The 17,552-nt window shown below is 41.2% G+C and overlaps 1 protein-coding gene across 1 annotated transcript; it reads right to left on the bottom strand.

Moving 5' to 3' along the window:
* Positions 1 to 716: 716 nt before the first annotated feature.
* On the bottom strand, positions 717 to 16,771 carry ugcg (UDP-glucose ceramide glucosyltransferase). The gene is made up of 10 exons (XM_080755443.1): positions 16,542 to 16,771; positions 13,241 to 13,379; positions 11,523 to 11,625; positions 10,865 to 10,966; positions 8,549 to 8,661; positions 7,870 to 8,048; positions 4,078 to 4,164; positions 3,704 to 3,811; positions 2,914 to 2,992; positions 717 to 1,993 (listed from the first exon to the last, which is right to left on the bottom strand). Exons 1-10 carry the CDS (start codon positions 16,637 to 16,639, stop codon positions 1,823 to 1,825), a joined length of 1,179 nt encoding a protein of 392 aa, XP_080611569.1. The 5' UTR covers positions 16,640 to 16,771; the 3' UTR covers positions 717 to 1,822.
* Between the last annotated feature and the right edge of the window lie 781 nt (positions 16,772 to 17,552).

The following is a 17,552-nucleotide window of genomic DNA, read 5'->3' as shown; positions in this document are numbered from 1 at the left end:
TCAATGACTCTCCAAAGATTAAATTATTGGTTTAGGAATGTGACAAAAACAAAAAATCTCAAGGATTTATCATTTATGGGGAGTGTATTCAATCAATCAATACTTTATTTCAGATCCAGGGAGATCCATATCACAGAAGAAATGAATACAATATATCTAGCCTACTGTATATATTGATAGAAAATAAGTAACTTTTTGGGGTGAACTACTCCTTTAAACTCTTCCTCATTTTGCTAGACACAGTACAGTAGCCGATCCCCTGGAACACCCTCCAGGACCCCACTTTGAGAACCAGTGGCAGTGGTCTAAATATTGATGAAAATATGATGGCGGACTTGGCGGTTAGTTTTTCTACATATCAAACTAAGCATTCATTTATTCCACCAGACATGTTTTCATTAACTTCTTGTTGTATAAATACCAGTAATGTAATATTATTAGAACTGCAGTTCAAATGAGTTAACCTGTCCCTGCTTGTGCCACTACTAGTCTACTACCCATACACAAAATATCCGTAATAACACAAATTTGAATTAGTATTATTTTGTATTGTAATTCCATAGGCCTACTTGATTACCTTATTTTGCCACCATTTCATACTTGATTTACCTTATTTTAATTTAATTTAGCTCACATCCATGAATAGACAATCATGTAACTTTGTTCAAACCCATGAAGAGACACTAAGAGACAATAAGAACAAGAAGGACTCAACGCCACAGAGACAAGGTTTATAGCAGAAACGACAAACAAACAAAAATGGTACAATTTTTTTTTACAAAACTCAGTGACAACAGAGTCTCCACGCATATTTACAGATAAAACCAATGAAGGCTGACAAAATGATACATTTCACAGTTCATACTTTAAATATTTACATAAAAAAGGCAAAAAAGTGAATCTATTCACCAGGGGAGGGAAATATCTTATTTTTCTTATAAGGAATAAAATAATCCCCACGTCCAGCAGAATACTCATTATTGTAGCATTATGTACACACGACGCTTGGCAAATAAAAACATTTCATTAAGGTACTTCGGGTTGAATACCGAGTACTTTTTGGCTGCTCAAGATACATTTTCAGAGTAACCTGCCCTCGGGATCATACACACACACGTACACACACACATGCACGCACACACACACACAAACACACCTGAATAGCGTCTGAAATGTCACGCGGGGGGAGGGAAGACGTCCGATTTTCACTTGAGAGATTGGAAATGTCTGGAGATTCTCTTCATCTTTTGCATTTTCGATTTCGAGTGGAGTGTGTGAAATCCGTGGACCGGGGCCGTTTTGATTTCTCGAAATGTACATCAGCGAATCGAACGATACAATGCTTCTCTGGATGGAGAGTGAGTGAGAGAGAGAGAGATAGAGGGAATGTTCATCAAGTCTTGAAAAAGTTGCAGTATCATCGGCGTGAACTAGAGGGAGACAGAAAGAAAGCGAGGGGAGCTCACTAAATACTACTAAAATACTGTGTACTTGTAATACTACTGATAAGTCAGTACTTGTAGTACTACTAAAAACACTTGTGTACTCGTGCACACTGGCAATACTGTTGGGAGTACTACAAAGTACTTCTCACGACGGAAACGGTAAATCGGAGTGTATTCGTGAGTGACGCAGTAGTACTAGTAGAAGTACTAGTAGAGATACTAGAAGATAGATAGGGGGGGGGGGGAGACGACATAACACCTGTCTCCCCCTCCTAGAGGTGCCACCCGGGCATGCCGTGGGTGAACGAGTGCGTTGGACAAAGCCCCCCTTGACAAAGCCCCCCCTTTGTCCATCTCTCCGTCTCTCTCTGTCTCTCTCAGACGTCCAGGATCTCCTCAGCGGTGCCGCCGCAGCGGAGCCGGTAGCGACCCGTCCTCCAGCTGATGGTGGGGTCCCAGAGGGCCGACAGGAAGATCTGCACGGCGAGCGACTCGCGGATGAACCACGCCACGGCATAGTCCAGCTTGGAGAAGGACACCCCGCCTCCCTGAACACAGGGGAGAGAGAGTATTTATTACTGGGTATATTGTGTATTACTGTGTAATACCAGTCTATTACCATGTATGCTCGTATATCAGTGGTTTCCAACCCTTTTCATATCAAGGCGCATTATGTATTCTGCATTTGAGCCACTGAACCACCATTTGATGAGATAGCCTTGCAGACCCAAAACTAAAGAATATGTCCCCATTCCCATGCTCACACAATAAGAATTCTTCTACATTCTCTAATTGCGTAGACTTCTTGTAAAATTAACTTCAGTATCAGTAATGAAGATGTTTAACAATAATTTAACTCTTGAGAGTAAAATGGAACCAAATGAACCCCTAAGGATCCATTTGGTTCTTGTAAATTAACTTAAGTAATGCAGATGTTTTAACTCTTGAGAGTGTAAAATGGAACCATTTTATGGTTTTAATGGTTTCATTTACACTCTATTTAGCTGGGGACCACCTGGAACCTCCCTCCGGACCACTGGTTGAGAACCACTGTTGTATATTAACTTATTATGTAATTAACCCATTGATGCCTGAGGCCGAATCTGGGAACGCCTTCTAGGGCCTGACCTAAGGTTTCTGAAAACCTTCAAATTCTGATGATTTCTTTTTTAAATAGTTATGTTGCTACATGTATAGCAATAGCTGATGAGACACAGAGAGCACGGCCGGCATCAAGGGTAGAACAACGTATACGTTGCACCAGGCGTCAATGGGTTAACTATTGCAGGAAGCTGGTGACGTTATTATGTTACATGACTGACCATTTTCACGATTGTTTACTTAATGTATAAAATGAATTTAGGCCAAAAGATTTAAAAAATGAATAAGCAAATAAAGTGCAAAGTGAGTCAATTGAACAGAAATGACAGCCCTACTGTGTAGTAATATGTAGTTATTAGAACTGTACCTGTATTCCAGTGAGTTGTATATAGTCTGCTATGAACCAGGCCAAACAGTGGCACATGAAGAAGACCATTATATCCCACCTAAAAAAAGGAAAATTTAAGATTATTAGTTTATTACAGTATTTCTTTTCCTTTTGGGAAGAGGGCACTTTGCTGTACAGAGGGCAAAAGGGCAGGTGCTCTAGCACCACCAAGTTGTCTATCTGTGCACGTGACGTATATCAGTGGTGCTTATATCATGTTCATGCCCCCCAGAATTATATGTACTAGCCCTTACCCGTTGTGAGGGGGGTACTGTGCTAATAAATTCATGTGTCAAATCGAAAAAAGGGCTTCGTTAAGACCTCCATATTATTATGGTCAATGCCTGTGTGAAAAGTGGGAGCGATTGGTGCAGGCGGTGAGGAGATATGGCGGTGTTTCTGACACACACACACAGACACACACACAGACAGACATTGACTGAATTATAGTATGATGATGATGATGATGATATGATGAGATGATGATATGATGATGATATGATGATATGATGATGATGATTTGGCCACCGACCCCACATCTCACACTGTCGGGCTATAATGGAGTCTAGGTGCCCGGACCGCTAGGCCAGCAGTCCGGGTCTTCTTAGCTCGTATCGAAAATGGCACAGATGCTTTCCCGGGTTTTAATTGGTTAATGCTTCTTTGAGTGGCTTTATTGCACAACATGGTTCACCATAGCACTTCGGCATGTGCTCGTGGCCAAAGTATTTGGGGCTACTACTAAGAGATTGTGTTTGGGACATCTTACCTGAAGATGTGATGCGCTGCCCAGCCAATAATCAAACTGGCCACAAAACACTCCGATATGGGCTCCACCACAGTGGCAGGAAGCATGTTAATACGTAATTTTGCCCACCTAGCAATAGCATAAAGAACACAATAATACAATAAATACATGGATTATTCATTTTAGATCAGGGATTGAGACAAAAGCAGGGAATATGAAGGAAAAACATAATTGATCTCAAATCAGGGATTATGAATAAAGGATTACTGCAAACAGGGATTATGACAAAATGATTATTTTGTAACAAATTGAATATTTATCTGGGATCAGTGATTATGAAATAAAGGATTATCAGGGATTATGACAATTGATCTGGGATCCGAGGTTATTAGTACCTGATCATGCGGGATTGGAACTGGGCGATGGAGTACGAGCCAGAGTTTTGCATTGCCACCTGCGTTGCCATGGCAAACTTCCAGCCCCTGTTTGGATGAGAGAAAAACAAATAGCTAATTAAGACATTAGGACATAAAATATTAGAACAGAGTAGATCAAATTAGAGCAGTCATTTCTGAAGGAATCTTCAGGGAAAAGTAAGTGCCGTTTTTTAGGCCTCCTGTGGTCAGAGAGAGTGCTTTTGGAGGCCACTACAAGACCAATTGGGGCTTGATAAATAGCACTTTTGACTCCGGACCAACCTGCCATGCTGGCAACAGTCAGAAACAGCTACTTTATTGAAATGTCACATTTTGCAATACACAATTACATTTATATGTAATAAACCATAAATATATTGAGTTATTCCAATGTGAATGCACTATTCCAGATGAAGCTGGTTGATTTTGTGATTTTTAAATATTTCAGTGCAAAACATTGTATCTCCACCTGGGATTTGAACCCAGTATTAGACATACTGTAATAAACCTTTAAATGTTCACCAATTCCTCTTTTCCCTCGGTACTTGGTGATAAAAGTGTTAGGATTAATGGTTTTACAGAAAAGAAGATCAGAAGGAGTCATGGTTCTCAAGCACAACTAAGTGGTTTGTGCAGAGTCATGCTACTGACTCAAGTCAAGTGGAGACTACAAGTGCCCTGTGCGTTTGTAGATGTAGTAAAATAATTGTGGGAATTCTGAAGAAATTACAGCAACATCTTTTGAACTTAGCATGGACATTCAATGTCCTTATTCATGAAGGCTGAAGGGGATGTGACAAAGTGAACATGAGACAAACATTTTTTACTGATCAATTTGTCATCAATGTCACATGAGCATATGATCAAATCTCACTTCAACTCTCTTCAACTGCCTTGTGTACGCAAATGTTTGAGTTTGTGTGGTAGTTGAGATTCTGACAGGCATCTAAATAAAATGCAGCTGCATTTTCACTTAACCTTGCTGGAGGAATATGTAAACCGACTCCAAGCTCATTACGATGTTACTTTTGTGTAACTGCCAGGTGTGGCAGCAGGTACAGCCAGTTCACCAGCCATGGCACATCATCAGATCAGATGGCAGATCACATTGTGATCTCACCTCCACTGTGTTCCTGTTGGTAACAGGCCGTTTGTTGGCCGTCACAACAGGACATGACAGAACATTTTCTTTCTGTGCTTGTCTGTGGTTTTGTATATGTGTGCGCAGCAGTACTCAAAGCGGCACTATTTAAGTGGAACTATGTAAGTTTGTAACATATTGTTTATTTTAGATCCCCATTAGTGACTGCCTCAGCTGTGACCAGTCTTCTATAGAGCGTTGCAGTCCCTCCCCCTTTCAGAACAACGAGTGGCCCAGGAAATAAATCCCATGCATTTCTTAAAGTATTTATTTAAAGACTGTTACGCCACGGACAAAGCCAACTCGGATCGTGACAAATCATGACAATGAACACAATGTTTTGGGCCGATCAAATAATTTATAAGAAGAAAAACAAAACAAATAGTGTTGTCTCCTGCCTTTATTTGCTTCTTTCTAATGATTTGATCTGCCCAAAACATTGTGTTCATTGTCATGATTTGTCACGATCCGAGTTAGCTTTGTCCGTGGCGTAACCGTCTTTAACTAAATACTTTAAGAAATGCCTATGAGGAAAATGAACGGCGATCTCTTTTCCGGGTCTCTCGAGGGGGCGGGACTGCGACGCTCTATATTCGTTCAGTCTTGGATCTAAACCCAGACTGAAGGGTAAACAGAACCCGGACCAGCTTGGGAACAGTGCTCATTAGTGTGGTTGCCCTAACGGGGCAACCAGACTATTGTTATTGTAAATGAGCGATACTTTGCCGCACTACTCCTCCCACAGTTTCTGCCGCACACACTGGAGCCATATGTCAAATTGACCGGCTTCATCGGGAATCGTGTGCTTGTATTTTGCTAAGAGATCCGTTGTATAGTTTAATTGATATTAATTAATTAGTTCTCCATAGACTTATAATGGGGAAATCGAAGACTAAATGTAAGTATTTTTTTCCATTGGAGAGTGGAGACTGTAAGCGCCATATTTACAAGACTTGGGAGGGAGGTTCATAATAATTATGAAAATTCATTGAAAAGGAATTACATCCGTCGGCCTCATGGTGGCACTATAACAGCCCACTTTACGTTTTTCCCTATAACTCTTGAACCGTAAGTCGTACAATCAAATTTTCTTTTTCCATGGATTCCTTTGGTCATGATGCATTTCCACATATAGGCCATGCCCATTTTCGTCAGGAAAGAAATTCCTGCAAATTTGAATTTTCTCCAAAACACACTTTTGGCTTCTCCTCCTACAGATTTTGTAAATGTATTGGAAATTGGAGTCAAGTAAAGTACAAATACCTCAAAATTGTACTTAAGTACAGTATTTGAGTAAATGTACTTATTTACTTTCCACCACTGGGTTAACGGCAGGAGGATGAGTTAACAAAACGTCAACAAAGAGAGAAGTATATGACCAAGGTGTCCGTCTGATGACAAAAAAGATTACGAAAGAAAGGAGAGAGAAGTATGACTAAGACACAGAAGTGGTCAATGTTATCCTCAACTTCATATTGACATCTGTTGTCCAGATCATATCTCACAGCAGGGCTGCAGGGCTGAATCATTCAGGCCGCGGTAGTCAAGTCATACACCCAGCCAGGCCACCCTATCCCTTTACCCACACACGTGTACGTTTGGATTACAACAGAGCCATAGAGTATAGACAGAGTTGCGACATTGAGGGCGCAGAAAACAGCCCGGTCACGTGGTCATGTACTCACGCGAGCCCTATCGACTACAATACATTCCGTAAACTTCCGTATTTCAAATCTCTGTTTTTATGCCAAATATTGCGATATCGATACGATATACGATATTACCGTTAAAATGTCATATTCTACATTTTAAGTGTTGCAACACTTATACTTAAATGGGACCGGACCACATCTCCATGATATGATCTACTGCACCACGGATATGTCAACATGAAGTTGAAATAGTTCTCTCTTTTTGTATCTTTTTGTCATCAGTTTCCTCCTTTAAGTGAAAGAAAAGTAGTGTCAAAATATCTTTTGTATATTCGGTTTCAAAACAGGCCGTATAGTAGCTTTTCGTGCTGGGGCCCTTTACCGTTTTACCGTTTGTCGCAAAAACATGATTTTTGGAAGACAAATATCCTCCGAAGTAGTTATGCATGATCACAGGGGTGACGTGACATTGTAATTGGCTGGCAATATTAGTGGGAGGGGCCTATGTAAGCGACTGTGGCAACCACACTTTGCAATTTTGAAAAATTGCGACCTTTCTAGTTGCTTCTGTTTTATCACTCCAAAACAAGTTTTAATATATATATTTTTAGAAGAGTCATGGGTTGACAGTACTTTTGAAGTAGTCTTTATTAACCAAACAAAAAGAAAAAGATTTGAGAGTGAAAAAGTAAAAAAGTAAAGTAAAAGAGAAAAAAAAGATAAGATTTTAATGTTTTCTCCATCGTTTTGCATCAGCACACACACACACACACACAAACTAAATCAATAGCCAAAAACAATGCATATCCAAATATATTTTCCTGGAACTTTGATCAATTCCAGGACCCTTGTAAATTCCAAACCTTTTCCGGGACTGGAAAATGTATTTTCTATGTTCAAAATATTTCATGACCGTGGGAACCCTAGGTCTCATCTCAACATATAATACTGTGCGTCTGTGCTGTAAAAAGAATATACCTGTCTGCAATGGCTTTGGCCATGAAGTAGTCCTCTGCAATGTACTGGGCGAAGGCCACCAGTCCACCTGCCTGATCCAAGATCTCCTTCCTCATCAGACATGACATGCCTGTCACACATTTGATGCCCGTTACATTGGCCGAGATGTACGAACGTGGGTGAGATGTCCCAAAGTATACCTGTGAAAAAATAACCAAAAATAAAGAAAAGCTAATTAGACCTGTGAAAAATCACACCGGTGTGAAGTGAGGGGCGCCCTTATCATCGTACATCATTATTTGCTCACACAAATTCTCCATTCATTGTCAATGGGAATTTAATGTTTGTGTAAGACGAAAATCTACACTACACTAGACACAATTTGTGTCTCAAATAGAGTCTTGAGGTTCTCGGCATGGGTGCCCAAAACAGAACCGTGAGGTTCTTCACATGGAATAAGTCACGATAATATACCCTTGATGTATTCCACATCGCTGCCAAAAATAGTACTTTGAGCTTCATTACATTTGATAGGTGCCTAACATAGAGCCTTGAGGTTCTCAACAGGTAGATAGGTGCCTAACATAGAGCCTTGAGGTTCTCAACAGGTAGATAGGTGCCTAACATAGAGCCTTGAGGTTCTCAACAGGTAGATGGTACCTGTTGGTACCTAGATGGTAGGTAGGTGCCTGCTCCATACCTGTTCGAGTGTGGCGGCAAATCCTGGTCGGTCAGCGACATACGGAAGCCCGTGCACCAGTCCGACCTTGTCCGTCATCTGATTGGCCATATCTGTCAGGGTGTCGGGCTTCACTAGAGGGACAAGGTGTCAAAATGTAAATAACAAAATATACTTGGAAGGTAAGTATATTGGTTTACATATTACAGTACCTGTCAACATGGACGTTTCAGTGCCACCAGCAGTAGTAGATCATATTAAATGTATATAAATAGCAACAGTATTATTTCTAGTAGTAATATTTTTTTTCATATTAACATACTATGTAAGACAGCACACAAACAATTTTAGTGTGTTACATAATACAGTATAATACATTTTCAAACATTATTCAACCAGGACTGGAAGAACTCTAAATTAAGATGAACTCTTTACACATTCACAATTGTCACACTGCTGCTTAGAATAGGTTCAAACTTCTCCTTCATAATTATTATGACGTAATGAGCTAAACCCCTTAGTTTGCATCACATAATAACCACATTATTGGTGGTAATGCCATTATTATCCCAGCCCTAACTAGTAGTTTTAGTAGTAGCAGTAGAAATAAGCGCTCACTGCCTGTTTGTGTACAGTATGTGGGCTTGTCAGACACCAAATTAGAATCAATTTACAAGTCTGAGAAGTCTGAGATCGAAGTACGCAAAGCATTAACTCTCAACAAATAGGGTATTTACCCTAGTCACACAAGCAAAGTGCAGAGAGAACAATGTAGTGCCTCAAATAAACAATGAACATACCATCTCCAACAACATGATATCTAAAATGACATTTCTTAACATTGTAGCGTCTATCGAATAAAAGTGGCACAAAGGGGTACAAGGAGGGGTGAGGTGCAGTCTGAAGAGGTGAGTCTTCAGACTACAGCAAAATGGCCATAGCCGTCATGACAAATGTGATGAGATCAGCACAAAATGTGATGAGATCAGCACAAATGTGATGAGGTCAGCGCATTTTGGGCACATTTGGGCAAGTGGCTATGGTTGTTTTTAGCCCAAGGAGTGTTTTTTGTGCAAAACTAATGCTTGGAATGGATTCAGAATCATGAAAACCCCGAGTTTTACATGTCACATGCTACTTAAAGCATAAGGAAAGTTTGACATTTTTGCCTTACATAGGATGTGAATGGTAGGGTCACGAGAAACCCCTATACCGGTACAAACAATTGCTCAATACAGACGGTCAGCAAGTGGATTCATGAATGTAAGTATATAGACAATATTTTAGGCCAATTAAAAAAAAATGACTATATAGTATACCAAATCTCCCACTTTAAACAAAAGAAGCCTGTCGGCTGCCGGACTATTATCGGTGTGTCATGCCTTTGATTACCTTGTAGATAAACACCATTGTTTATCTACAAGGTAACCGTAGATAAACCGTAGATTGGCAGCAAACAGAAGCCAATGAAGGGAACAGTAAAGGGGGAGACTTAAACTTTGGGAGGTTGAGGACCCGGCTTCAGTGAACATGCCTGGAGGCCAGTGGAGACCGTTCCTCACTCGGGAGTCTTCCCAGCAACCTATCCAGGCCTCAGAGAGGTCTGATCTTTTGAAAAGTGTAAACATACAAGATCGAGTGATTGCGGCAATGTGTACCTTGAAGTACAGCTGACCAGGACAACACCTAGGCTCTTTGCGGTTGGAATAGTTGCCAAGTCAAATGTTATTGTGCATTGTTCAAGACATTGTGGAAGATATGGTTCAAATAAAATAAATACTGTTAACAAAAAACTATCTTTATCTGTCAGATGGAAATGTACAATCGGACATACTTGACCACAGTAGTTGAAATTTGACACGCTCAATTGTTTTGTACGCATTACTATATTTATCTAGGACAGGTTCGCTGAGCACGAATGCTCTTATTCAGCAATGCTCACACAATCACACAAACACACACACATTCACACCTGGGAGCTGCCCAGTACAACCACAGTCTGTTGACGCCCAACTACAGCAGTTGGGGGTCTAACATAGAGCCTTGAGGTTCTCAACAGGTCTGGTCATTGTGTTGGTCATTCACTTCCGCACCAGTCCTGGGATCAAACCAGGAACCTTTCGCTTTCGGCAACAAGCACGCTCCTGAAATATGTAGGCCACGGCTGCCCCCTTGTATGCTATATGCCTATAGCAATAATAGGAAGACCCCTGGTCCATCTATGCACCATTCATACCACTCCCACGCCCTCCATGCAGCAGGACTATACACTTGTCAGTAGTAAACAGTGTAGTAGTGGTAGTATTGAAGTAGTATAAACAGTAGTAACCATAGTACCTCTAATCCCACTATCACAGATCCAGATGAGGTTATATTTTGCAGCTTCATAACCCGGCATCAGGTTGTTGATCTTGGGGTTGATCCCCACCTTCTTGCCTCCTGGAGAAGAAAGCAAAGTTTCAGATGGAACATACTATATCTCTGCTGTCGGGAAGAACCCCTAAAGAAACTCGGGAAGAAACTCTAAAATGTTCATTTTTCAGGAAATGAAAAATCACACTCGTGTGAAGTGATGGGCGCTCTTATCATCATACATCATCTTATAATTGCGAATCACATTTTGCATCCTCACTTTTGTCATCAATGTTTACTCAAAACTAGTCATAGGAAACGGTAGCAAAACAATGTTTGTGTTTACACAAACCCTCAAAGCTGGACATAGGAAGGGCTCAACAATAAACCTTTTTCAGGAAATGAAGAAAAATATATATTTTGAGTTGGTGCTGTGACTTTATATATTGTCAATTACTTCCATGAGTGGTGAAGCTGGCTGTTTTAGCAGACAGTTTGTCCGAAGCACTTTTTAATACTTTTCATTTGGTTCAAGCTTTTCGAAACAACACACAGTCGTAAAGGGTGTTCATACTAGTGTTCAATAGCACTGATTTATTTAAAAAAAGAGAGAGACAGAGACAGAGACAGAGACAGACAGTACCTATGAAGAGCTTTGCGTCAACGTTGGGGTACTTCCCCAGGAGCTTCTTGCACACTTCGATTGCCGGGTCGTCTGAGTCCTGAACGCACAGTAGGACTTCATACTGCACACAAACAATATACAGCGAAAAGTATACATTATACAAGAAGATATACATACACGCATAAAGAAACAAACATACCTACCATATCTACTGTATGTGCGACATGCATAGGTGCCAGAGGGAGGGGGTAATTTGGGTCAAAATGACTGGTCTACTGGTCAAGATGACTGGTCTATTTATTTATTTCTTTTTCCCCACCAGGCGCTGGTAACACTGTGTTCCCATTTTGTTGCGCTACGCAGCACTTGCCTCTCGCTGCAACGACTTGCAGTTGCTCTCTCAAGGTGCCTGACAAGCTAATACACAACAATCATCGTTCTTTGTTTGTATGCGGGCTTTAGGCTAGTAGGTGTAAAAACAGCAGGGGCTCAGGCTGCTAGAAATGATGTGCTGTGCCTGTGAGTCTGTGAGTCCTAGTGATGGGCAGTGAGTGAACGATTCGATTCACGCTCTCGGCAATGATCCGATTCAATGATTCGATCACGTTCATCAAGATGCCAGACAAGCTAATACACAACAATCATCGTTCTTTGTTTGTATGCGGGCTTTAGGCTAGTAGGTGTGAAAACAGCAGGGGCTCAGGCTGATAGAAATTATGTGCTGTGCCTGTGAGTCTGTGACTAGTGAGTGAACGATTCGATTCACGCTCACGGCAATGATCCGATTCAATGATTCGATCACGTTCACGGTTCAGTACAGGAAATCATCATCTTAAAGGTAAAAGGGAAAAGCAAGTAGTGTAGTGTACAAATATGTGGTTTTATTTTTTGCACTAGTACTGTTGTGTGGTAAATGTTGGATGACTGTTTTGGACAAAATACACACTTAGTAGCCACTCGACTCCAATACAATACCAAATTACCAATTGCATTCGAGGCTACACCCCAGAACTAGTCTAATGTTGCATATTTGCATCTCGTTAGTCATAGCCTATTCATACTATTGTAGTGTTATGTGGTATGTTGGATGACAAAAGACACACTTAGTAGCTAACCTCGCCTCACCAGGCTTTCCACCGCCTCGGAGGAAAGCCTGGTCTCTGTTTCAAAAGTCCGTATGATCCGAGCTGGGGCCGGATGATGTGGTTACGTCATGCTGTAGTATTGTTTTGTAGTCGCCAGACAGGATGAACAGGCGGCGACAACTTCCTTTTCCCTCTCAATAAAAGCTCTTGCTTACGAGAGCTTTTATTGCTTTTATTCAAACAGGAAGCAACAAACAGCTTCCTGTTTGTTGTAGGCAAACCATTGCCTACAACATGACGTAAGCATATCATCCGGCTCCAGCCCGGATCATATACCGAGTAGCCACTCGACTCCTATACAACCAAATTACCAATTGCATTCGAGGCTATACACGGCCAGAACTAGTCTACTCTACTGTTGCATATTTGCATCTCGAGTCGTTAGTAGTAGGCTATTCATTCAGATTCTGTACCCAGTTCAGAGCAGACCAGTTCTGCTCATCCAAATGATGGACTCCAAACTTTTTGTGTGTGAATGTGAAGCCGATCGGTTTGACGGTTCTCGAGATATGAGAAGGAAGATAATGTCCTTTGCATATCTCCAGAACCGGTGCCCTTGTGTTCTCCTGGACAGGAGGGGAGTATCCTCACCTGATCGTAATCGAGGGTGAAAAACGTCTCCAGGTTGCTCGTGAGGTTGGGGTCGATTCCTTTCAAAGGCTTCAGCAGCGAAACCCCAGAGTACTTCAATGCCGGCTTCTCCGTGGCTCTCCTGTGCATGTGCAGGCGACTGAGCAAGAGACAGAGACAGGTTTCTTTATTATTGCAGCCACGTTTTGTCTCTGTATACAGAATACACCAATATGAAAGGTGCATACACAAAGCTGCCCCATCGATGATACATAGTACATCGCTGTGCAGTTTAACCCAGTTTACCATCCATTGCTTAAAATGAAGAAAATAGTGACTAGGAACTAGGGATAACAATGGCTGGTTAACCAGTTAGCTGCTTATTTAAACAATGATCTGAGAGATCTTGAATTAGCCTCAGAGTTAAAAGGACTAAAACTTCCTATTCTCCAGATATACAAGAAAACTTTCAGTATGAGGATGCTCGGTGCATTCAAACTATCACCAACAACTACAAGAGGAACAGTCCTAATGTACAAACGAATGACAAACCCCTGCCAGACACACAGGGGTCGGCAAGTTATCCCTCTGGCTCTGGTCAGGCTAATTAAAACTGGAGCATGCAACTTATTATATATTGTACAGTGTACATACATACAATAATAACTGCTATTGCTATAAATGTTAATAAATAGATGTGGTATAATTACTGAAAGTCACGTTATTTGCCTGCACCCTGTAAATACAAAAAGTCAAGAGTTTTCTCCAGTGCCTTCCTTGTTCTAGGATGTTTAGTTCATCAGAAAGTTAAAAAAAGAAAATGTTATCCGGAGACAGACAGCCATGCTCATTTTCGAACAAGAGCTCTTTCATGGTCTCTACTTAGAACGGAGAGAAACCGTGTATAGTTGAAGGCACGTGAAACATACACATGTTATGCTTTTTAAGTTTATTCATCCAAAAGTCTAAAGAGTAAAGTTAACAGTGACGACAGAACATTCAAAGAAGAATGGGAAGAAAACTATAAGTTCATGATCCTACTCAGTTTCATCAATTCAAAGCCATTGCTTGTCCATCCATATCCAGTGGGACTGACATTTGTAACATAAATGTTGTGTTAACATTGGCCATACTTAAAATAGAGTTGAAAGATATATTCATCCAATAGGACAGGTCCAATTGTTTTGTGCAATGTGCGTATTAATATATTTATCCAGGGCAGCTTCACTGATAATGCGTACATTATTTACAATGTATTCGCCATGCCAGATATAGTATAGGGTATGCGCATGACATCATCATTATACCCGGAAGATACGCGGGAAGCCGGGAATGCCTACAGAGTGGCAAAAAACTGCTTTCTGTCCTTGAAAGCCCATACATCTAAACAGAAACGTCCTATCTGATTGCATTAAATGACATTAAATTCACTTATTTCCACTCACTTTATGCATGTGCACTGCATACCCTCTATACCTCTGGCGAACGGGCCAGTTCTGCCTACCTATCCTTGCTCTGCGGCTTATGGTGAATTTATTGGCCGATTATTATAATCATCATTTCTTTCAATATATTTTTTGACAGACAGCAGCTGAATTCCTTGTCATGTTTGTCTATCTATCAGTCCCTCCTAGTACACACAACATCACTGACCACTTTCTTCATGCTGAGAAAGGCTTTGACACTGAAATGCTATTAATTCAAAAGTACCAGAAGGGTTTTTTTCTCACTCGCTCATGCCCTTTCTGTCTCCACTCCCTTGAGTTGGTGCTGCTATCTATCCATCCATCATGGATTGGCAATCCATGACATGCATGCCTTGCATGGATGTATTGTGCACTGTGCGTAAACACACCACTTCACACCTACAAAGCTTTACAAAGCTGCAGTGTCAATAGCATATAAATGGTCCGTTGTTGTGTGACCTGCTAAGTAAAAGCCAATGGCCAAGCTACTTTAACTTCAGCGGGTGGGCTATCAAATTAATGTAATGTAAAATTGCCCGGCGCAGCGGACGCATGTCCTGGGTGCTTGTAATTTCTCAAGGGTGCGCCAGCGAGAAGGCACTCGCATGAACGGCGCCTATGAAAATGGTACCATCTTAAAATGAGCATTAATAGTGAGTACCGATTACATGAAGATATGGGCGAAGTGGTCCTTTAAAGGGATAGTTGACCCCCAAAACCTTTTTCAATCATTTGATGACGAGCAGTGGTCCCCTATGGAGACACAAGGAGACTCTGTTGTGTCTCCATAGGGAACATTGCTGGTCATCAAATTATTGTCTTGGTAATTACTAATTAGGAACTAATTTTAATAAAAACGAAACTAAATACAAAAACTAAACTGAAACTAGCAACCCCCACACTGGAAACTATAACTGAAACGAAAATTAATTTAACAAAAATGACAGAAAGTAAATAAAAATGTAAACAAATGCAAAAAGACAATAATAACACTGTAATGAACTTAGAGAATAGAGACTAGAATACCGTAGATACTTCCCTGTGATTTTCAGAAAGCAGGCTTCACACACACACACACACACACACACACACACACACTTGTCAATGAGGAACAACAAACACACAGGCTACACAGTTTAGATTTCATACACACACGATAGCTAATTGCACAAGCACAATGCACAAGACAGCATCACACACACAAGATAGCCAATTGCACAAGCACAAATGCACAAGACAGCATCACACACAGTCACACACACACACACACACACACACACACACTCTCTCTCTCTCACACACACTCTCTCACAATAATAATAATAATAATAATAATAATAATAATAAGTAGCCCACTGTAACTACCGGTACACACGCCCCTAGGGCTAGGTGGTTAACGGTTAGCGGCTATAGCTCTTCCTTCACTGACAGGTGAAATCAAAGTCCAGTCAGAAAACAACATAAGTAGAAAACAAAATATCACGTCATTCTAAGCAATTCTCGCTAATTCCTTTAACAACCTTAAACGAACATTCATCATTTTAAAAAGGATCACCCGGCAGTTTAAATAGCCTGCTTCCCGTTAGCATAGCCTGATAGCCTATCCCGGATATTCTACTTCTCATCTTAATTTACACAAACAACAATAATAATAGTACAGATTTGTTTTAATACAAAACAAAAAATATATAGTAATACACGGCAACTAAATCGGACGATTTAATTTAAAAACACGTCTCTGGAACTTTAAGAAATAAGAAAAAGATAAAAGAAATATATCGACATGGGCTGTTTATTTTTATTATTTCCCCATTTTTTTATAGGTTGAATTACGGGACGATGCGATATATACTTACACGTAGATGATTGACATGAGGTGCATCATCCAGAGGACGCAGAATAACACGACTCCGACGACGGACAGTCCCTGCATAGCGAGCTCCAGGAGAGCCATGGTTCCAGAGGATCGGCCGGGGTGCTGCGGGGCTGAGGGCTCAGCTCTCTGGGCTTGGCAGCCGTCAGCAGACCGGCGGTCATATGGTTTGCTTATGGTCGGGGGGTGGACGGACGGTGTTGCTGTTTCACCGACATCGGTGTCCACAGCGTCTGTCCTCTCGAATCAGGTTACCGCATGGGCGGGTTAGTGGCAAGCGGTTCAGTGTTGCCAGATTCTGCCAGAAGAAGCCACATCGTGAGCGCTTTAATTTGAAAATAGCTTGTGTAGATGCTATTTTCAGAAGATCTTGTCATAATATTTTGAAGATTTTGTCATAATATTTTGAAGATTTTTGTTTTAGAAACAAATAAGCCCCCCCAAAAAACGCAAGCAATAACAAGCAACATGTAGAAAAATACACCAATCGCTTATAATAAGTGGACATGGCAACGCTGGCACAGAATATGATGGGTCACCGATTTCGGCGAAACACCGAGTCCGTCACTGGGTAGAAGCACACCTATGATTCCATACGCGGCCAAAAGCCGCGGTCTGCCGGCGTATTTTCCGGGTTTTTAGACAGCTGGTAGATGGAAATGAAGCTCCACCCATGTGGCAGATTGCCGCGTCTGCCAGATTCCCGGAATAGCTTGCCCCAGCGGTATTCTGCCGCGTGGGTAGAGCTTCATTTCCATCCACCAGCTGTCTAAAAACCAATAAGAGACGCCGGCAGACAGCGGCTTTTGGCCGCGCGTGGAATCTCAGGTGTGCCTGCGCTGAATGTGAGCCGCACTGGGAGTCTTTTCAAAATAAGAAAATCTCTATGGTCAGAACACGTTGTGTTTTTTTCTGTTAGAGACCGAGTTGCATTAAGTAGCTAATAAACAGTTACTATACAAAGTAAATAATGACATTTGGGTGAAAGTGAATG

The sequence above is a fragment of the Protomyctophum bolini genome (genome assembly GCF_963924005.1).
Source record: "Protomyctophum bolini genome assembly, chromosome: 22".
NCBI lineage: Eukaryota > Metazoa > Chordata > Actinopteri > Myctophiformes > Myctophidae > Protomyctophum > Protomyctophum bolini.
Note: the sequence above shows the minus strand (reverse complement) of the source record. Positions and strands in the feature narration are given on the sequence as shown.

What these genes read in the sequence shown, in the direction of transcription:
- ugcg (XM_080755443.1), bottom strand. Translation starts at nt 16,639, where the DNA reads ATGGCTCTCCTGGAGCTCGCTATGCAGGGACTGTCCGTCGTCGGAGTC. An exon ending in CTCATGTCAATCATCTACGT is followed by an intron (nt 13,380 to 16,541) that starts GTAAGTATATAT and finishes TCTCTTGCTCAG; the next exon opens with TCGCCTGCACATGCACAGGA. An exon ending in GCAGCGCATCACATCTTCAG is followed by an intron (nt 2,993 to 3,703) that starts GTAAGATGTCCC and finishes TCCTTTTTTTAG; the next exon opens with GTGGGATATAATGGTCTTCT.